This window comes from Myotis lucifugus, unplaced genomic scaffold, assembly GCF_000147115.1.
Source record: "Myotis lucifugus unplaced genomic scaffold, Myoluc2.0 scaffold_63, whole genome shotgun sequence".
Lineage (NCBI taxonomy): Eukaryota > Metazoa > Chordata > Mammalia > Chiroptera > Vespertilionidae > Myotis > Myotis lucifugus.
This window is the reverse complement of record NW_005871111.1, coordinates 5232403-5254560: the sequence shown is the minus strand read 5'-3', so window position 1 is coordinate 5254560 and position 22158 is coordinate 5232403. Positions and strand designations below refer to the sequence as shown.

The window sequence follows — 22158 nt, the reverse complement described above, 5'->3', positions numbered from 1 at the left end:
CGATATATTTTGTGGGAAAGTTTGTTAGCTTAGGAAAACCTACTCAAAGGCACAGCGAGCAGTGTATACTTAAAAGCAGCGTCTCTTTCGAATACATGATTTTATGTATTACAAATACATTTACTATTAAGCATCATGCATATTTAATATCACAGCGATTACTTCAGTGCCTGAAAAAGGCTTTATTCACTTTATGGTTTCCATTATTGAAGAGCCAACATTGAGTTCTCCCACAATGCTGTGAAGTGCAGGCAGCCCACAAGAGCTTCTAGTTTTATCTAGCAGCCCCGCGGGACTACGATAATTGTTATGAAATCATTAATTCTACCTCAGCAGTTTCAACTGTCAGGTACATGTAACAATAATTGCAGTTAATGAATGCTGCTCAATTTATTAAGTAGAAAATGAAAGCCAGTATTCTTTTATATGCAGCACTGAGACACATTAACATTAGTCATTTGTGTACACCATGTTGAATATCCTACTGTCATTTATTGGTCAGGGTATGTAGCCATGTATTTCTTTTTAAAACTTCTCTTCCTTAAAAAACAATGCAGAAAATTCCAACTCTTTAATTGAAGAGTAATTAAAATAATTAGTACCAAAAGCAATATTTAATAAGACTCTATGTCTATGAAAAAAATCCAGCAGAACCAAGACTTAGTTCCTTCTTGAGATAAACAAGATTCTTTCTTGTGCCACCCTCCCCGCCCCCAACCTTTAAAAGAGTATAAAAAATTCCCAAATCTTCCAGTTGTTGAAGTATTAATATTTCCTTCTCAAACCTTTTGTCAGTAAAACTTTTGTGTACTTAGATACAGCCTATTTCTTGATTTAAAAGAAGTAATACTAGATTTCCTATTTTCAGTCACTCAAAGTAAACGGCATAGACATTTGCAAGAGCAAAGAGTGAAGAGTTTCTGAAAACATAAGATGCAAAGGTATCACTTTTAGGATTCCAGAGGCATCTACTCCCAATAAGTATGCTCTGGCCATGCCGAGGTCCAATGTGAACAATCACAATCAGCTTGTACCGTGGGATCATCAAGTCCTTGACCTGGGCTTTAATCACCTAGAATTTAAAAGGGAAAAATACAAAAAATGGTTCTCACTTAGCCACATTGAAACTTGAGTATTGTCCTTTGTCATAAATATAATGGATTTAATTTAAGAAAATAGCATGATCCATTGTAGATACTGTCACTAATTGTTGTAGAGCCATAACTATGATTTGCTTCAAGCACTGTCCTCATGAGAAAGGACATTTAGGGACAAAGTGACAGCACCAGCAATAAATGTACATTTTTCTCAGGCACATGAAAAAAAACTGTAATCCAGAAAACAGAATTTAATAGAGTTATTATATTCTTTGGAAAATTTATGTTAAGATGGCTTTCCTTCAAAGAATGTTGGCATTAGAGTTACATCATCTTGTTCATGTCTAATGAAGAGACCATAGGTCTGGAGTCTCCTCCAATATGACTAATCATAAATGCTCATTAAAGACTTCGTTATAAAAGAGCAAACAGAGGAAATCTGATAGAGTGCCAGCACTGCAGTCGATAAAAATAGAAATGAATGTGCTTAAATGAATTTAAAGGCCACAGTGTCTGTGTTTGATGGCCATCAAAGCTGCCTTGGGGAAGAGAAATGATCATTAAAATTTTTATCTTTCACAATAATTTAAAAAAATAAATGGGGCAGTTTTATACATTTTTTAAATGAAATACATGCAAATGATGCACGTAATGATTGTTTTAGACAAAGGCTCTCACACAGAGATAGAATATGACCTAATAAATATTTTAATAAAATAAAATATAAATAAGCATTTGTACTGCTACTGCAAATTAATTGCCTTCTTCAAAAAGTAGGGGGTTGTACTCTCTGCAAATATTCTAGTTACAGTTAACTCTTTAGGCAAATCACACATTACCTCAGAAATTGTCTTAGCCATCTGTCTACAGAGCTCTGGATCATATTGTTCTTCTTGTAGGTAGGTAGTTAACACATCTTTCAGAATATGATTGACGGTAACCACGGGAAAATGCTTGGTAGGACCTGAAAATACGACAAAATTTCTTCCTAAGAAGTCATTTTATTTATTTGTTTATATGTATGTATGTATTTATGTATTTATTGTTTTTAAGAATAGTTTATTGACTTTTTAGAGACAGAGGAAAGGAGAAGAGAGAAATATCAATATGTGAGCTTAACATCTATCAGCTGTCTCCTGCACTCCCCCTACTGGGGATCTAGCCAGCAACCTGGGCATGTGCCCTGACCACAATTGAACCGGCAACCATTGGGTGCATGGAAGGATGCCCAACCAACTGAGCCACACTGGCCTGGGCTAAGAAGTCATTTTATATCATACCCGCCCACCTCACAGGCTAATTAAGAGTACAGAACCATGGAGAGACATTTAATCTTCTGTGTGGCCTTCATTAAAGAAAAAATGGTAGTCTTAGGTTTCCAGTCAAGTTCTCTGGCAGAGAATAAGACAGTAGACTCATCCATTTGCCAGACAACCTAACGAGTGTGTTCAACCATCGAGGTTTGACACTGAAAAATATCCCCATTCCCAGTTCCCACTATTAATGACCTACGTCCAAGTCTCAACACAACACCTCTCTCCTGCTTCTGTCTACCTACCACACGGCAACTGGATGGGTCGTTCTAAATCCAAGATCTTTTTTTTTTTGCTGTTTACTATGTTCTCAGGGCCATTCTTTTTTTAAACCTCTATTGTTGAAAGTGTTACATATGTCCCCTTCCACCTCCCCATTGACCTCTTCCAACCCATATGAATTCATTGGTTAATCTCTTCCCCTCCCCCCCCACCTTCCCTCTGAGGTTTGACAGTTTGCTAGATGTTTCTATGTCTCTAGGTCTTAAGTCCCAGATCTTACCATGGTATTTCCCTTAGCAAGGTCTAACATTCAGCTCCCACCCTACCTGTAGCTTCTTCTTCCAACATCACAGGCTCTGCACGATCCTGCATCTGTCTTATAAAGCTGCTTGTACATTGTCTCTTGCTCTCTCTCGCGCGCGCTCTCTCTCGCTCTCTCTCTAGAACATCCTTTCCCATCATGTTCATCGAGAAATATCCACTAATGTGTTTCAAGGCCAGTTCAAAAATCTTCTCCAGGTGGCCTTCTTGCTCTCTTCCAATAAAAACCATCCCTCCCTTCTCTGCACTCCCAATGCACTGGGCCCCCACCACTATCTTGGCTCCTAGTCTACCTAACAGCTAAGGCACACCTGCCGTTCTCCCCAGTGAAATGAGAAGGTCGGCCAGAGTTTTATCCTCTTCAGAGTTGAATACAATGCTAATGGCATAAGAAATATTTAATTTATGATTTCTGAAATAAGACAGAATCAAACATTTAGAGCTAATAATCATGGTACAGATCATGGCTACTTTTACTGAGCATTTTCTACATGTCAGGCACTATGGTAAGAATGTCATATCTGTTACCTTATATAAACTTCCAGTAATCTCTGGCGTGAATCTTACTGTTATCTCCCTCTCACAGATGTGAAACAGAGGTTTAAATGCATTGTGTAAGTTGCCCGGAATCACACAGTGGCAGAGCTGGGATGTCCCATGTCTATCTGACTCAGGAGCTCATATTCTTAAACACAGTTAGTTCATGTTCAGATAAGGAGCTTCAGATGGGTCTTCTTTACCTGGCACTCCAGGAATCTTGCCTGTACCTCCTGGGAGTATTAACCTCATCGTCTTTCTGTCACTGTACAATGTGTACCATGTGCCCAGGGCCTGGGGTACAGGGGTTTGATCATTATTTGCTGAATTGATATGGATAAATGGATGAGATGAAGAATTATATCCAATTCTATTTGAATATTCATCAGTATCTTTTCAGAGTTTATTTTTAATGACTGTATCGGTCAGGGCCCAAGGGAACACACGACACACTAAAGTTAAGACAATTCCAGGAGGACTTAACAAAGAGACTCCTTTGAGAGGTCTGAGCAGGATGTAGGAAATCTCAAGGAAACTGCCCCTAGGTTAGTGAAAGTGAAGGTGTTACCCTCATCCTACCCGAGGCTTGAGGGATATGAGAAAGGAACTCTTCCTAGATCCTAGAAGAGGCACGTGGAGCAGGCTCCCTGGAGAGCAGTTATGTCCTTCTGTTGATGGATACAAACAGCCTGAGATGAACCCACAGGCAGAGTGGAGGGAAAAATACCCAGCTCACAGCCCTTCCACCCTGCGGCTTCCGACGGAACTTTCCCATTGGCTGAACTGAACCAGAAGGTTACAGCCCATGCTTGTAGCAGAGTTAGGTCACCCTCCTGAGGCTCAATAAATAGTATTTTCATTTTGATGATTGTATAGGAATTGTTCAATTAAATTTATATTCGTGTGGGAAATGCATCTGAACATGTAAAACAGGGACACCTGATACAATGAGTGTGATAATTAACCCTAATAGTTAGCCAGCAGGAATCTCTGTTCTACAAGACAGAGATAAGCAGTTATAAACCTGTGAAAGGTTGGTCTCGGTTACTCCTGCTTTATGGGCCTGTAGGCAAGCTCCTGGTACCATAGACCTCAGTGTCCCTTTCTGTGGATCTTTTCGATTTCTACTCATATATTCTAGTGAAATGAGGCTAAATTTGAGGTTGATTTTCCCCTTTCTATTTAAGAAAATTTAAAATGAACTGCCAGCTTAGACTAAATTAAGTAGATTACATCCTTTAGATCCATACCTCTCTCTTTCTCACTCCCTCTTATGAAGCACTCATATCACACATACCTTACGTTTGACCTACATCACCCACATGACACTTAATTTAGTCATGTGCTATGATGACCATATGCATGGCTCCCTTCAGAAAGTAGTAAACTCCTTCAGTGCAGAAGCCTGTCTGCCTAGTACACCTCCCTGCCATTGGGAACAGCGTCTCCCTTTCCAGGAACTGGTCCTCTTCCTACACTGACCACGTGGCTCTTTAGGATCTCCCAGGGCCTCCTTTGAGCCCAAGGCCAGGTCATGGTTGACTGGCCCAGAGGAAACACTTGCCCCAAGCCAGGCCAATTGGAGTCCTTTCTTGGGATTTTTAGTTCAAACTTGACGGGGAGTAGGAGAGGATCAGGCTCTTTCTGTGGCGAAGTTATGCTGTGTGATCCTAAGGAGCTGCTGGGGGCCAGCTTCTCACAGTGGGAAGGAATCCAGACACGGGGAGAGGAGGAGCCCACACAGTTTGGTGCTAGAGAGACAGACGTCTGGGGGCACTTGAGCCTGTTTCCAGTAGCTCCTGTTGGCCAGATGGACCGATGTCTTTTCTGCACTTTGGTTACTTTTTAAAAAGATCTCATTAACCAGATTCTATTGTGAAACAGAATGAGCTTTTCTCACTCCTTTGTGACGTCCCCTCTACAGCCACAATCATCATTGCCTTGCTCAGGCGGGGATGCTGAGATGCAAAGGGAAAGCGATTGTCAGTGTTCAGCTGTTGACTTTCAAAATCAGCTCCCCGAAGCTACTTTCAGAGTCAACCAATGTGAATGCCAAAGCTATTTCGTTCTTTCTTTTTTTTTTTTTTTTGAGAACTTTTTTTTTCTTTAGGAGGGAAACATTTTTTTTAGAAAAAAATCAAGGACCTGAAGAAGGTCTGATGGATAAAAAACAAAGAAAAAAGGGAAAACTTGTCCATAAAAATACAGAAGAGAAAATAGATAAAAATTTAGTCATTTAATATGTGTGTCTCAGTTTCCCCAAACTGAGATAATAATAATGACCAGATATATTAGGGTTAAATGAGTTGAACTTTTTAAAGTGCTTACAACAGTGCCTGCCACACACACACTCATTAGATATATGTTGTTGTTGTTACTACCTCATTCTGAGGAAGGAAAGGGAGTGCTGGTGCTGAGAAGGCAGCGAGATCAGTGAGGGTGTCAGTAGGGAAGGAGGGAGGCCTCCATGGGGTGGGGTGAAGTCTGAGCTGAGAGACTCATAGGCTGTCCAAGAACGCATCTGATGACAGGGCCTGATCTTCTCACAGAAGGTGAGCCCCAATGATGTCTCTCTCTCCCTCCATCTTAAAAGTCTACTCTCCATTATGTTGGCTTCATTCTCACGCAGGCTGTCTCAATGCGGCAGCAAATATGGCCACCAATGAGTCTCGTCTGACTTGCTGCTCAGTCAGTGTTTGTAAAGAATCAAGTACCTCTTTAATCATTGCTCCAAAAAGGACTGTGGAGAACTCATTCCATAATTAATAGGAAATTTTATTGGATGTCATAGGAGGCTTTTCTTCTCTGTGATCCAAGGTAAAGTCTTAGAGGCAGTCATTTTGAGAAGTAATAACATAATGAGTGGAGAAGCAATGTAAATACATTACTTCATTTAATTCTCATAGTATTCCTCTGATATGTGGACTATTATCCCTATTTATAGATGAAGAAACTGAGATTCGAGGATTTGAAATACCTTGCTTGAACACCATTTATTTAGGATTTGGCAAAACTAGTATTCAGATATATTGGATCCTATAGGCTGTATTTTTTCTATATGCATGTTTCAGTAATTAATTAATGAGCAAATGTAAATGGTGTTTCATTACAAGAAATATAGACATTTTACCATTCCCTTTTTTTTTGTTTCATTAATTTACATTCATGTTTCATCTCACTCTTGGTGGCTGTAATTACTCAGATAAAGGGAGGACAAACATGTTAACCATTTAAGATATGTTTAGGTGATACAAATATTTTTTGATAGAATGTGAAATATTAAACACAATAATGCTGGCGATTGACTGATCTCCCACCCCCCACTAATCTGGTCAGTATTGCCTTTTGTAGATATGAGAAAATCTTTACCAAGGCCCACAGAGTACCTTTTATATGCAAAATAAATCCAGAAATAAATAGAAGTAGAAATATGTTTTTGATTTTTAATAAGATGGCTAGTTGAATGCTTAAAAAATTGCCAAGCACAAAAGACTAATTATAGAAGATTAATTCACACAACATTTTGTAAGAATATGTGGAAAATACTATACATATTAAGGTATTTGGAAAATTTCTTTTCTACCCTCTTTTTTTTTAAATTAAATTTATTGGGGTGATGTAAATTTCAGGTGTGAATTTCTATGTTACAAGATCTGTATATTGCACTGTGTGCCCACCAACCAAAGTAAAATCATCTTTTATTACCATATATTAGCTACTTTTCTAACTTGGTTCAACAGCCAGTACTTCTAAAACTGATAGGACAATTTAGCCCATTTATTTGAAGAAATAAGTCATGAAAATAATATATCCCAGGAAGAAGAAACACAGGGCTTCATATTTCAACTCCTTTATCTTGTTGAAATTGGACTCAAACCCTTTCAGTATGCAGAACCCCAAATCATAGGCACAGAATGGCAAAGATCTTTCAGCTACTAGTGGGTGAAGACCTAACCCAAACTTAGCTTGCCTCGCTAAAAAGCCCAAGAGTACTTTGGACTTAGGATTCAAATGATGATGTTGGGATGTAATTCTCCCTTCTTAGGCTCCATGTGAGGGCAGGAGAGCAAAAGCTGCCATAGCCCCTACATTCTTTCAGGTTTCAGGGCCCGATCTGCTTCTTCAACAGCCAAACATTTTTCTGAATTGAATATCAAGGCTTTGATTGATTTGACCAATCGGAGGGTCTATGCCACCCCAGAATAAGTCACTAGTTCATCTGTGAGGTTAGGATCAGCTTCACCAGAATGTTAGGGACCCAAAGTAGTAATGATGCTCCCCACCCCCCACCCCCGCAAAACTGGGTAAGGTTCTGAGAAGAAGTATAAAAGTGCATTGGATGGCAGGAATATTCGTTGTCTACCACAGCATTATGAAAATACCAGTAGACTGACTAATTATGGAGCCTTGTAATCCACGTAGTCTTGGGGATTACTGTAGAAACCCGGCTCCAAGGCTTAATGGGATGCACGGATGGTCTGTAATTTTCACGAGGTTAACTGGCACAGATGGAACTGCTCCAGCCCATGGGGTCTTTCTTTGGTCACTGGTAAGTCTCTGCGGAATTTCTCTACAGCAGTAATTATATATGGATTCAGATAATAGTGGGCAGGCACGCACTGAGAGAAAACAAGTAGGCCTATAAGGAAACATGAATGGGAAAAGATATTCACTGTGGACTCCACTGGGAGTTTAGGGGCAGGTGCAAAGATCTTTGTTTTCAAAGATCTAAAACCTCAGTGTGAAGGGATAAACATCTCTGTCAACAGGGGACCCAGAATCATTTGCCTTTGCCTTCAAGGCTTTTTTCTCCACCTATCAACAGCATTGGTTGGTTTTGTTAGATAAAACTTGAATGCATAGCTCTTTTATTTCATATTTTATATATACACTTCATTTTAAGTAGATATAAAATAACTCCACAAGGTAATCCCCCCAAATACTCAATGGACTTCTTACTTCAGTAAGACACAATATTCATCAGTGCTGCCCAGTGAACTGCTTGGTGTTTAGCAACCACTGATAAAGAAAAGTGGACCCTCCAGAAGGGTAGGTAAGCGGTTCCGCATGAGCACAAGCAGACTCCCAGATGGGGTGAAGGGATCAAGTCCTGACCTGTCTCCACACAGGTGACCCTTCAAAATTCCAGATTTCTTTAAGATGAGCCTCCCCCAATCCCATTCCTCTCCATTGCCCCAGTCCTACCTCTTCCCGTGGAGGGGAGGGGAGCTGATCAGGACTCATGCAGCCTTAATCAGCTGTGAATCATGGGGGGTTGAGGAGCCTGCTAGGCTCAGCCCCTGGGAGTGAGGGGGCATTCCCTGAGATTCCTTGCTAGGAAAAGCTTGTCCCCTTGTCTTGCCAAGTTGCCCTCTGTCCAGCTATCTACATGGAGCCATACTGCTCCCCAGAGAGAAACCCTGCCCCCTCCCTCTCCCCCACATGAAGAACTGCAGCCTTTGTAGTGCAGAGATGGAGCTGTGGAGAACTCTTTGTAAGCAATTAAAGTTTGGGGTGATGACACTCAGAAAAGAAAAGAAAAGAAAAGGAAAGGAAAGGAAAGGAAAGAAAAGAAAAGAAAAGGAAAGGAAAGGAAAGGAAAGGAAAGGAAAGGAAAGGAAAGGAAAGGAAAGGAAAGGAAAGAGAAGAAAAGAAAGAAAAGAGAAGAGAAGAGGAAAGAAAAGGAAAGAAATTACAGCAGCATCAAATCACTCAGTTAAGATCCAATTACAGCAGCATCAAATCACTCAGTTAAGATCCCTTATATTGTATCTTCAATGGTAATTGAAGATAATGCTGGGTTATCAAATAGTAGTTTAAGTAAATATCACTCACAAAATTAGAAGTTTAACATAGAAGAGAGTGATAAAATAACACACCCAGCTGATAGGTGTTTTCCATCTGAACTGTAAGGCGAGAGGCAACATCGTGCTGGCTAGGTTCATCCATGTACGACACAGTACTCACACAGCTGGAAGCAAGGAAGAAAAGAAATGTCAGTAGTTATTACAACAATAACAACAAAGCACAGTGTTGCTTTCAGCAAAAATATCACACAGGTAAAATTTTCTCTAAAAAGTTTAAGCAAGTGCCAGGTAAATATCCTGGTGACATATTTAAAGCCGAAAACATTTGAGAGATGGAAACTTTAAGGCGTAAGAGGTTACTTGTGATTGTGATTGAATGCAATAGTGAATGAAGCCCAGTGCTGTGCCCAGGCATCTGATTATTAGCAAGTGTTCGTGGTTGGTCTGTCTGTGGGGTTGCCACTCGCATCACCACCACAGGTGCAAAGGCTCTCCTCCAAGTGGACAAAGCTCACAACAGGGGCTGGGGAACATACAGAAAACTTAACACGTTGGGAAACAACTCTATATATACATAGGGGGTTATAAAGAATGCACGATTGTAGGTACCTCACAAATCCCTTTAGTAGAAAAAAAGAAAAGCAAAAAACTCATCTACATGGTGAGAGAAACCACAATTCACCCAAACGATTGTAAATCAATAAGCATCAATCACCCTTTTCAACGTTCAGAAAGGGTTTAGGCTTGGTTACCAAGGCAATATAAGCTTCTCCAGGTGCTGAACAGGAGACCCAATCCGGAGGAGCCCCTAATGTCCCCCAGGCACTACTTAATTCAACTAAAGTCAGAGGAAATCCAACTGCCACTAATGGCAGCCTCAGAGTCTCTGCCCCAATTCTCTCCACCTGTGAAAATGGAGGTTAGCCAGATGTCATTTCAAAGGAGATTATATGATTGTGTGTGTGTGTGTGTGTGTGTGTGTGTTTTCAGAGTGACCACTTTGATAAGCAGGCTGTGTTTTTGCTTTCAATAAAAAAGAGATATTTGTCCTTAATCGTTGGAATTTTTTTCTTTCACGAGGAGTTTAAAATACTTAGTTCTCAGCTATTTGGAATCAGTGAGCTTCTTGCAAAGTGATATTTTAAGAAAATTATGGCTAATCTATTTTTTATAATCCTTTAATACAATACAATTTACACAATAAATTAAGGTTTACCAGGAAGGTGATGCAAGAAATTACGGCTGCTTTTTCACGACGGCTTTCTGGATTAGTGATTTAGTCCCTATTCTTGTAACACCTGCTGTCCTCAATTTGTTGCTCCCTTTGAAGTAGCACGCAACCTGCTTGGCTATGTGGGCTGCAGGTGTTGTGGGCAGTACTGCAGAAGACAGCTTCTGCTTAACGTTGCATAAGCCCCTTGATTCTAAGATAAGCCAGTCTGTCCCAATATAATAAATGCTACTTTTAACTTTTGCAAAACATTTCCTATAATGATCTTATCTTACCTTCACAATGCTCTTTTAAGTAAGTAAAAGAGTCATTATTCTACCCGGTTCAGAGACACAGGGAACAATGCAAAAGGCTTACTTTCCACACATAGGAAAGGCAGATGTATTTCAAATATCCTATACCCCTCAGTGACAAAATCTCACATATGATTGTATCTGACAGAATGAAAAAAGGGGTAATGACTACCTGAAAGATTAGTTACTGCCATTAACACTTACACAAACATAAGAAGGTATAATAAAATCCCTATTTCTTTTCTACTGAATACCATACTAAACACTCATAGAAAGGGAGTAGAGTTGTTACAAAACTCAGATTTGCAAAAGTTACACGTCTAAGACAAGAAAGCAAATAAGGATTTTGACAAACAGTCCTCATTATTGTTTGCAATCACCATGTTACTTACAAATTGATATTCAGTGCAGTTTAATATTTTCAGTACGAAATGGGTATCACAGGGAGCCTAGAAACCCCACTGGCTGAAGACTATGTGCAAATAGGAAGTTTTGCAATGACTTTTTTGATTAATGAAGATGGTTTTGTTAAGGCACCTCTCACCGTCACCAGAGAGGTGTTACGGGACAGCCCTCTGAGTCACTGGGAGAGGGCTGTCCCCAACCTCGATCCTTGTCTTCTCATACAAATGAATTTATAGGAGAGACCTTGACTGCCTTGTGAAAAGCCAATTTATCAAAGCAATTAAAGCATGCACCTTTATTGAAAAAACAGAGCAAGTAAGCAAACCTATACATCTGGCTTATGAAGAGCATACGGGCTCCCAGCTAATCTGAAGAGCACGTTGGGTGAGGGTTTGAGGCAGTATATACCCTCTTGTCTATAGGTTTCAAAATTCCTCTGCTGAATATTTTTGTATAGATTAAGTCTCAAAGTCTTTTTTTTTTTTTTTTTTTTACTTTGTTGTGACCTTCCCAGAATTCATGAGAAGCACCTGCCAACTTTATCTTGCCAAGCCTTGAGACTGCTGGCTTCTCTGCTTAGGGAGTAAAACTTCCCCTTCTTATTTTTCCTTTCCCCCCTTCCTCTCCCCCTTTCTGTATTCTTTCATTAGGGAGGTTTTTAACCATTTGCTCTCAAGTGTCTTGTTAGTTACAAGCTGGCTGCAAATTGCCTACACTCTTTGGCCTTGTTTTAACTTTCCTATCTCAGTTTCCCTATTTCTCCTGCCCCGGAATCTTGTAACAGTTTCATTCAGTGTCTTTTTATTCTCACAGTAATCATATGTATGATCATTGCATAGTCATTGTAAAAAGTTCAAAGCATAGAAAAGTCTAAAGAACAAAGTAAAATTACACAAAAAAGTACTAACCACACTGGTTATCTAACCATTGTTAACATTAAAAGAAATATTTTCAGATGTGATTTTACATATGTGATTACATGATCGATGTTGAGTTGTTTTTTCCCTTCTCAGAAATGTATCATGAATAATTTTCTATGTCAATGAATAGTAATCTACACGAATATTTTAAACACCAAGAGTGTATTTAACATATGAACATACTAAAATTTATTTAACTGTTTATTCTTTAAGTCATTTAGATTGTTTCCATTATTCTAATATTATAAAGAAAATTATAATGATCATAGTGGCAGGGACTGCCCTTTGCTTTCCAATGTTGTTCTTTCTTCCTTGGTCACAGAACCTTAAATTTGTAGGAACGTTTCTCTCTAAATTAAAGACAAATTTTTGGACTTCTTTGGTGCCATGTGGCTTGTGACATTAAGTGAAAGCTTTGGATGGAAATTCTGAAAGTTTTCTTAAAAGAACTAATTCAACCAAGAGGAGCCAGTGTGTGCCCTCCTTGATGACTGGAATATGGGTCTGATGGCGAGAGTTCAGCAGCTATCTTGGGTCTTGAGATGATCTTATGGATTATGGATCAGAAAAAAGAACGTCTAGATCCCTGAACTGCTCCCCTCCATACTTATGTAAGAGAAAAATGTATTTTGGTTTTGTTTAAGCCACTGTTTTAAAAATTATTATTATAAAAATTAGAGCTATAATTGATTCAAATTCTGATACAGAATTTGTTTCTTGGAATTGGGATGCTGCAAGTAATAGAGCACAAAACTTAGAGTTAGTTTTGTAAAGGAGACAGGGCTTTGGGGAGTGAGGTTTCAGATATTTTGCTGGAAATCCGGCATCCCGGATCATGCAGAGGGAAAATATTTAATTAGTCTATCAATTTCTGTACCTTGGATGGCTGACCATTTGTAAACCAAAACTATAACTGCATATACAATTAGAGGGAAATTATACTTAAAATGTTTACGGTATTTTTGGAACTGAAACCTGATAGTTCCAATACTAGAATGAGATGAGTTGAAAAAAGGGAGAGAGAAGAATAAGTTGAACAGAAGAAATAGAAAAAAGAAGGTATTTCTTGAAAAAAGACAAAATATTAAAAATGCTTGTAATCTGAGCAACTGACATTAAACTAGAATATGAACTCAGTAAATTTTTAGAAGTAAAAGAAATCCTATATTTGAAAGTTGGGAATTACCAATATTAATTCAGAATATTGACTTACACAAATATATATTTTTTCTTTTTATTTATTTATTCATTTTTAGAGAGAGAAAGGGTGAGAGAGAGAGAGAAAGAGAGAGAGAGAAGAAACATCAATTTGTTGTTCCACTTATTTATGCATTCATTGGCTGGTCCTTGTATAGCCCTGACTGGGGATCGAACCCACAACCTTGGCATGTCGGGAAAACACTCTAACCAACTGAGCTACTTGGCCAGGAACATACATGTTTTCAATTGATAAACAGCTTTACTCAAGCCCTTGGAAAATTTTATAGATAAAAATGTGAGATGTTTGAAGAGAAAACTTATTTTAATTACTAGTTCTGCATACACAGCACAATACATTTATTGAGTATATGTCACACCATTTCAAGTGGATGAATTTTAGTTGTCTATGACCAGACTTTGCCTAGTGTATCATACTAACTCTTCTAGAGTCATTGCAAAGGGAATGCTGTAGTTGATTTTGTTATTTATTTTTAAATTAAAAATTCTTTTATTGTTGAAAGTATTACATATATCCCCCTTTTCTCCCACTGGCCCCTTCTAACCCTCCTTCCTAGGCCTTCACCACCTGACAATATAGTGATTTTTTTAAAAAATAAGAACTTATTTTTATTTTATTTTTTAAAATACATTTTATTGATTTTTTTTTTTTTTTTTTTTTTTTTTTTTTTTTTTTTTTTATTTACTTACAGAGAGGAAGGAAGAGGGATAGAGTTAGAAACATCGATGAGAGAGAAACATCAATCAGCTGCCTCCTGCACACCCCCTACTGGGGATGTGCCCGCAACCAAGGTACATGCTCTTGACCAGAATCAAACCTGGGACCTTTCAGTCCGCAGGCCGACGCTCTATCCACTGAGCCAGACTGGTTAGGGCGTGATTTTGTTTTTTAAATGTAAAAAATGTTCTTGCTGTTTATGTTTATCATCAGCTTCTTGGCATGAATGGAGAAAAAATTTCAATTGGCAAAATATATACAAGGCAGATGTAAAGTTTTAGAAAGAAAGGTAGATTACTGGTAAATCTTGTGTAAACTGGTGAAAACACTGAAAAACTCAACTAACATTCTAGAGAGAAGAGTAACAATTTGTAATCCAATGCAAATTTCAGTTAATACTTGGAATCACATGTACTGTTGCTGAGGGCAGACTTGAAATTAACCTGGATGCAGAAATAGCTGCATAAAATTGGCCCACAGTAACAAAGTCACCTTTCAATATTGTACTTGAGACCCTGGAAACTTCCCATGCTAACTAACCCAGCAGCCTGTGTTCTGGTTACACAGAAAAGGGGCAAAAAAAATAAATAAATAAACAGCTAAGGCAGTGATGGCGAACCTATGACACACGTGTCAGAGGTGACACGCGAACTCATTTTTTTGGTTGATTTTTCTTTGTTAAATGGCATTTAAATATATAAAATAAATATCAAAAATATAAGTCTTTGTTTTACTATGGTTGCAAATATAAAAAAAATTTCTATATGTGACACGGCACCAGAGTTAAGTTAGGGTTTTTCAAAATGCTGACACACCGAGCTCAAAAGGTTCGCCATCACTGAGCTAAGGAGTTGGAATATATTTATTCTTCCATGAAATTCAGTTTCACTGAAAACATCTTACAAATTTACTTGCTGACCATTCCTTAAATTACACAGAATAAGTGCAAGGCATGTCTTATTGTTTTGGCTGTCAGAGATAGAAACAATGATTTCAATTAAATCTCACTAGTCACACATACCATGTAATTTTCATTGAGGAGTCATTCCCAGACATTTCACTGCCATTATTACTTAGATATTTTGAAAGTTCAGTAAGAGATAATATTTGAATGCACAGGCAGCCTTAAAGCCATTAATTTAGTAGATTAAGAAGGTCAGAATATCATCTCTTCTGTTACCATGAGATACCTGGAAATACCATATTTTGAAATCATGTGCTGCCTCCTAGTGGGGATATTTCAGAGCGCACAGAGAAAAAGAAGACTCCAGGGTATAAATTTGCACTCTCCACCCCTTCATCTTTCAACAAATATGCCCTGCCCAGAATGCACGGGCGAAGTGGGAAGTTCTTGCGGTACAAAGAAAGTCCCTGTGCTTGAGAAGGAAGACGTAGAAAACAAGATAAAATATGCATCGTTACGCCCTTACCTGAGAACTTCCTACCTCAAAGCTTCTATGGATAATTTTATGCATGGTATGCTTACAGCAAAAGCATACCTACTCTTCCCCTGCCAGGAGAAGGTATAAGTTGCTTGATAAGGTAATTTAGTTTTATGGCCATTTAATTTATAGCAAGTTTGCTGGATTTTTATGTAGTTTTAAGATAGGGTTGTGCTATTATGCTACCAGTGCATTCCAGTGAAGAGCTGTGGGATCCATACTCAAAGTTCTCATAGCACGACATCACTGCAATTTTGGTTTGAGGCAAAAGAGAGACTCTCATCACCAACGTTAGGCCTGGCCTACTAGTTGAACTAGTGGACTCAGAGATAACAAGCCCGGATAGCATGTCACATGATCCCGGGAAAGTAACCTAACCTCGGGTTTCAATTTCCATTTTAAGAACGTGAGAGTGGCACATCGGTTCAAATACTGTTTGAGGCTGCCAAAGGCTGAGCTTCCAACAAGAAAGGTGCCATTGTAAATACCTGCTCTTACCCATGGGTGGGAAACAAGGTTCTGGTGAATGAAGAGCTCGTTAATGCAAGTCACACATAGGTAGCCAATTTTCAGGAAATGAGAATACTTGACCATAAACAAAAGCCCATTTTGCCACTTCCTAATTCTGTAGCTTTGGAGGCTCAGCTTCTCGAAGCATCTGTTTCTTCATTTGCCAACTGGAGATGACAATAGCATTTATCTTATAGAGCAGGGGTTGGCAAACATTTCTGTAAAATTCCATATAGCAATTTTTTTTTGGCTTTGTGGGACCTATTTCCATTGCAACTACTCAACTCTGTAGTTCTAGTGGGGAAGCAGCCAGAGGCAATACATACATAAAAAGTCATGGATATGTTCCAATGAAAAATTATTTATAAATACTGAAATTTGGGTTTCTTATAATTTTCACATGACAAAAATATTACTCTCCTTTTAATTTTTTTAACCATGTAATAACCATACTTAACTAGGGCCATACAAAAACAGGTAGCAGGTTGAACTTGGCCCTTGGGCCATAGTTTGCCATTCTCTGTAATATACCTTCTATAAGACTTAAGTGAGGTTATAGTGAGGGCTCAACAAATGTCAGCTAGTATCACCCTTATTACTATTAATTGTTGAAGTGAAATGTAAAGTATGATGACAACTATGTATGTATGTATAGAAATAAATGTGATGTGTTAACAGTTAGGATATTGAGATAGTAAAATCCAGCTTAAAAAGTTTCTTTTTTAAAAAAGAAAGCATAAAATCACATTAGAATTAAATATAATTTAAATAAAAACACACAACCCTAAAAACTGTTAACAATAATTATATTGAATATAAATTCTATTGATTTTTTTTTAAGAGAGAGTGGAAGAGAGCGGGAAAGACAGAGAGAAATATGGATGCGAGAGAAACACATCAATTGGTTGCAACTAAAGTACGTGTGGGGAGAAGCCTGCAACCGAGGATGTGTCCTTGACTGGGATCAAACCCAGGTCCCTTCCGTCCACAGGCCAATACTCTATCCACTGAGCCAAACCGGCTAGGGCTATGCATTCTATCATCCTTTCACAATTCAGAGGGCTCTTTGGGTATTCATTATGCCAGGGGATCAATGTTAGGCATTGGTTACCACTGTATGAGACTGTAGACATAAAAACCAAGGCTGCAGGGTTAAATCTATGCAGACCTTATACCACACCTAAGAACCTGCTTTCCCAGTAGATCTACATTCTACTCTTTTTTGCCCGCCTTATCTGTGTGTTTATTGCTATAAACACATAGATAAGGCCACAATCTAATGAGCGAGATAGACAAACAGACAAACAAACAAACAAACATGCCCAATACAGTACCATGTACAAGGGGAAAGCAGCAGGAACAGAAAGGACGAGCGTCCAACAGAGTCTGGAAGTGGAAGTGGCTGTAGTTGGATTGTTAGAGAGAGCTTCCTGGAGAGATAGACGGAGATGGAGATAAATCCTGAAGGAGGAGAAGGAAGCCAGAGTGTAAGAAGAATATTCCTGATAAGGGTGCCCCATGGGAAAGGAACGTAAGGCAATGGCTGGAGGCGAGACAGAGCACTGAGGGATGATAGACATGGGAGGTGAGTATGGCTGGAGCATAGACGCTAGCAGGACAGTGGGGAAGATGGTGCTAGAGAAATAGACAAAGGTCTGTAGACCCTATGTCAGCGACTTCCTTCTTGTGTGGCACAAGAATGTTTAAAATAAGCAATATCTGACTATTTACACAGGGCACTGACCTCTTTTCCCCTAGATTGTCAAATAAAAAAATAACAGTTAACACAATAACCATCTGGTGTGAATGAATAAAAATTAAACCTATTTTTTTGGGTCAGATCAGCAAAAACATATTTTTTTGGTGTGCTGACGAATTTAATAATTAGTTTATGTGTACATGAGATGAAAAAGGTTGAAAGTCACTGCCATATGCCATCCTCATGATTTAGGACTGTATCCTAGTCATTAAATCATCACTTGACTTGTAAGCGGCAGTTATTTCACAGTAAAATGATAAAAATCATGTCCACCTGTAGGAGTGATGCTGGGGGGCGGAAAAGAGATAGTGTGTTAGGTCCACAGTATACTTCAGGATATACTTTATACTACTGAAACTGATCTATTAAAATTGTTTTGAAATAATTTTCAGATGAAAGGTATATGCTTTTCCATAAAGCACTGCAATTTCAAAACAATGTCTGCATTTCATAGCCTCTAAGCCTTCAGAATTTTTCTACGAGCTGACGATGGATTTCATGGAGTATCACCATGCAGTCTAGTCTAAGACAGGGATGAAGACAATGAAATTGCGCAGGAGTTAGAGCTGGGGAGGTTGCCTCCTAAATGGCTCTGCATTGCAAGGCCATGTGGCAGCTATTCATTTGCTCTTCAAGAAAAAGTGTAGATAGAGGATCATTCTGAATGTTTTGTTTGAGAGTTCAAATTCCTACTTCAACATATATCAAAATAATTATCACTTAAATGTATTTGTTAGTGAGAAATCGATTCTAATGTGTTGATAAAACTATTTTTGGATTTGTGTTGCTTTTAGTTTGTGTTTATACTTCAATAAAAAAGAGTGATCTCTAATTCTTCAAATTTGGCCATTCTCTGATTCTCTATGACTTTCTAATTTGCTTTGAAAGGAAAGAGGTAAATGAAGTATGTAAATAGGGATAACAGTTTAGTCCAGGGGTCCTCAAACTACGGCCCGTGGGCCACATGCAAATACAAATATTGTATTTGTTCCTGTTTTGTTTTTTTTACTTCAAAATAAGATATGTGCAGTGTGCATAGGAATTTGTTCATAGTTTTTTTTAAAACTATAGTCCAGCCCTCCAACGGTCTGAGGGACAGTGAACTGGCCCCCTGTTTAAAAAGTTTGAGGACCCCTGGTTTAGTCTTTGGATGAGAAAAGTTGTTTTTTTTTATTAATCATGGGAACATGATTTATGTCAGATTATAATAAATATTTTCTTAAAAAATGAATTTAAGCTAACAATTATTTAAAAATAAATAATTGAAAGAACTCTTATGAACTCTTATACATAAATATTGGAAATAGCAGCCCAAATGCCTAGGGTCAGAAGCAAAAGTTACAGAGGTTAATTATTCTCCCAGCTTTACTCCTGTCATGCTAAGACTGCGATTCCTTTGTATTTCTTATCTGTAAAAGAGAGATTGTGCTCGTAATCCACAAATATCCAGGGTTGGAAAGTGTAATTTTATTTATTTGTTTTTTAAATTAAATCTTTATTGTTGAAAGTATTACATATGTTCCCTTCTTCACCCTTACCCTACTCCCCTCCCACTCCTCCGCCCCCTGCCCCAGGCCTTCATCATCCTAATGTCTGTGTCCAAAGGTTATGCATATACGCATACAAGTTTGGAAAGTAGAATCCTATATAATAAAAGCCTAATATGCTAAGTGTCCATTCGTCCAGTCAGCTATTCAACCAATCAAAGCATAATATGCTAATGAATGCTAAGACTGCTCAACCGCTCGCTATGATGTGCACTGACCACCAGGGGGCAGATGCTTTGACTGGTAGGTTAGCTTGCTGCTGGGGTCTGGCAGATCGGAACTGAGCAAGATGGGCCAGACATGCCCTGGAGCCCTCCTGTGGTCCTTCCCTGACTGGCCAACCTCCTGCATCCCTCCCTGGCCTCAGCCTGGCCTGCACCCTTTCACAATCCAGGCTGAGGACCCCCCCCCCCCCCGAGTGCATGAATTTTGTTCACCGGACCTCTAGTTTTAAGTAAATGCATTGATACATTCTGAGAGTAGGAAGATTTGGTTTCAGAATTCTAATGTAAATCTATCCCAGTTCTTATGGTCTTTGTTCCACAGGACACACTAGCTCCTGTTGCTCAACCACAGGGATTAATTACTACACCACCTCCTTCAATTCTATGAGACTGTTAAGAAAGAAAGGCTGTCATATAAGTTAATTGACCTCTGCACTGAATAATTTGCTTTGTTTTCTTCCCAATGGCAGTCAAATAGAAATGCCATGAAAATATAAAAAATTGATTTATCTCTTTAGGAGACCAAATGCAATATGCAGCAAGAGCCAAAACAATAAAAAATACTTATTACCCTTTGACCCACTAATTCTACTTCTGGGAAGAAAGCAAACAGAGGCATTATACAGTAGAAAAGAAAAATAATGGAAACAAACTGAAAGTGACCAGAATTATAAACTGACAAAGTATTATGCAGCCATTTATAAGGACACAAACAATGGTTGTGAAATACATTATAAAATTTGTATAAAATAATGCTAAATACATTGTATATGTATATATTGATTGCAAAAGTGCTTAAACTATGAATTTATATAATATTGAAGATGGGAATTCACGAGGCATGTAGGAAGTATCTGGTCTACATTGTATATGGTGTTCTTTTGAGTAGATGATTTTTTGGGGTAGTCTTTGAAACAGTAAAAAATGCTGCTGGGAACAACATATCACTTATGTTTCCTCAGTTTCTTTCTCTTTCTTTTTAAAAAATATGCCTCCCGCCCTAACCGGTTTGGCTCAGTGGATAGAGCGTCGGCCTGCGGACTGAAGGGTCGTGGGTTCGATTCCAGTCAAGGGCATGTACCTTGGTTGTGGACACATCCCCAATAGGGGGTGTGCAAGAGGCAGCTGATCGATGTTTCTCTCGCATCGATGTTTCTAACTCTCTATCCCTCTCCCTTCCTCTCTGTAAAACATCAATAAAATATATTTAAGAAAAATATATGCCTCCCAAAGATGACCTGAACCTTGTACTTGTCCATTTTCTCTCTTTTTACTTCCCAAAGGAAATGTTTTCTTTTCCCCTGATAAACATGAACCTGTTAATTCAGTAATTGAACTTAAGATATTAGACTTTCAGTTACTCACTCTTTGATGCGCCTATGATGTTCCTTCTGCCGGAACTCATGGCTACTTAGAGAAGACACACTCCCCCCTTTCTTCAAGGAATGAGCCATTCTGTCATTAGCAATGTCTGCCATCATCATAACCTATGGAAGAAAACATCTGTTAAAACAACAGACGAAAGATCTGAAACCATTTTAGTCTCACTCAGATATTCATTCTAAATAAAGTACACAGATACTTTGTCTACCATTTTTGAACAGAGAAGTGGGGTTTCTTTAAGAGTGATTTTTAATGTATGATGTTATTCTGGTCAGTTCGACTGGAGATATGATAATGCTGATAACTTTTATTTATGCAGTAGTATACTTACTCCACATAAGCAGATATTAAACTGCAGCACATTGCTTAACTACTGTTACTTTAAAACTTAAAATTAATTGTCTTCCCCAAAGGGTATTTTTTCCCCCAGGCAACCAGAACTTAACTGTTTGTAAAAAACAAACAGAACTTAACTTTTAACTCAGTAATTTATTGGAACACCTACCCCTTCACAAATGCTTGTTTAAACGCTGGTAGTAGGAACGGACTTCCCGGAACTTAGACGATAACTCTACTGCCCTACTGCCTATGTACCAATTTAGATATTCATTTACATTATTTTATACTCTGTAAACCTGAGAGCCCTAGCAAGGAGACACTGTGCCAGACACTAACACTGGCAGTTGAGTGGCTGGGGCTGACAAGAACATCACCTCAAACCAGTGTATCAGTGACAGGACAGAGACAAAACGCACTGAAGGGCACACAAATATGGCAGAGGTGTACTGTGTGTTGGGAAGAGAGGCGGCGGTGTATATGTGTGTGTGATTGTGTGCCTGTGTATGAGGGTGCATTCATGAGTGTGAGCATCTATGTGTAGGTACCTGTGAGTGTTTCTCTCTGTGGGCATGTGCCTGTGTGTGAGCTCGAGTCCTCGTGAGTGTGTGAGGCTGCATCAGTGAGAGTGTCTGTGTACATGAATGTAAGCATGTGCCTGTGTGTACCTGTGTGCATCTGTGTGTACATATGTGTGAATGAGTGATTTTCGGGGTGTACCTGAGTAAGTGGCTTTGTGAGTGTGTGTGAACCTTTGTGTGTAACGCGTCTACGTACGGAATGTGTGTGTGAGCTGAGTGCGAGCATCTGTGTGTGCGCATGTCTGTGGAGTGTCCATGTGTGTAGACAGGGCTCACTGAGACTGATGAAGTGGC

General features: G+C 38.8%; 1 protein-coding gene across 1 annotated transcript; it reads right to left on the bottom strand.

Annotated features, from left to right (window-relative positions):
- Window positions 1-868: 868 nt before the first annotated feature.
- TCTEX1D1 (Tctex1 domain containing 1) lies at window positions 869-21048 on the bottom strand. The gene is made up of 4 exons (XM_014456767.2): window positions 20930-21048; window positions 9370-9461; window positions 1937-2061; window positions 869-1072 (listed from the first exon to the last, which is right to left on the bottom strand). The coding sequence occupies exons 1-4, from the start codon at window positions 21046-21048 to the stop codon at window positions 869-871; spliced, it is 540 nt and encodes a 179-aa protein (XP_014312253.1).
- Between the last annotated feature and the right edge of the window lie 1110 nt (window positions 21049-22158).

Excerpts from the sequence above, each read along its gene's own strand:
- TCTEX1D1 (XM_014456767.2), bottom strand. The coding sequence starts at position 21,048 with ATGATGATGGCAGACATTGCTAATGACAGAATGGCTCATTCCTTGAAG. Across the intron at positions 2,062-9,369 it reads GGAAAACACCTATCAGCTGG|GTCCTACCAAGCATTTTCCC; the intron begins GTGTGTTATTTT and ends TCGTATTTTCAG. Across the intron at positions 1,073-1,936 it reads TGGCTAAGACAATTTCTGAG|GTGATTAAAGCCCAGGTCAA; the intron begins GTAATGTGTGAT and ends TTTAAATTCTAG.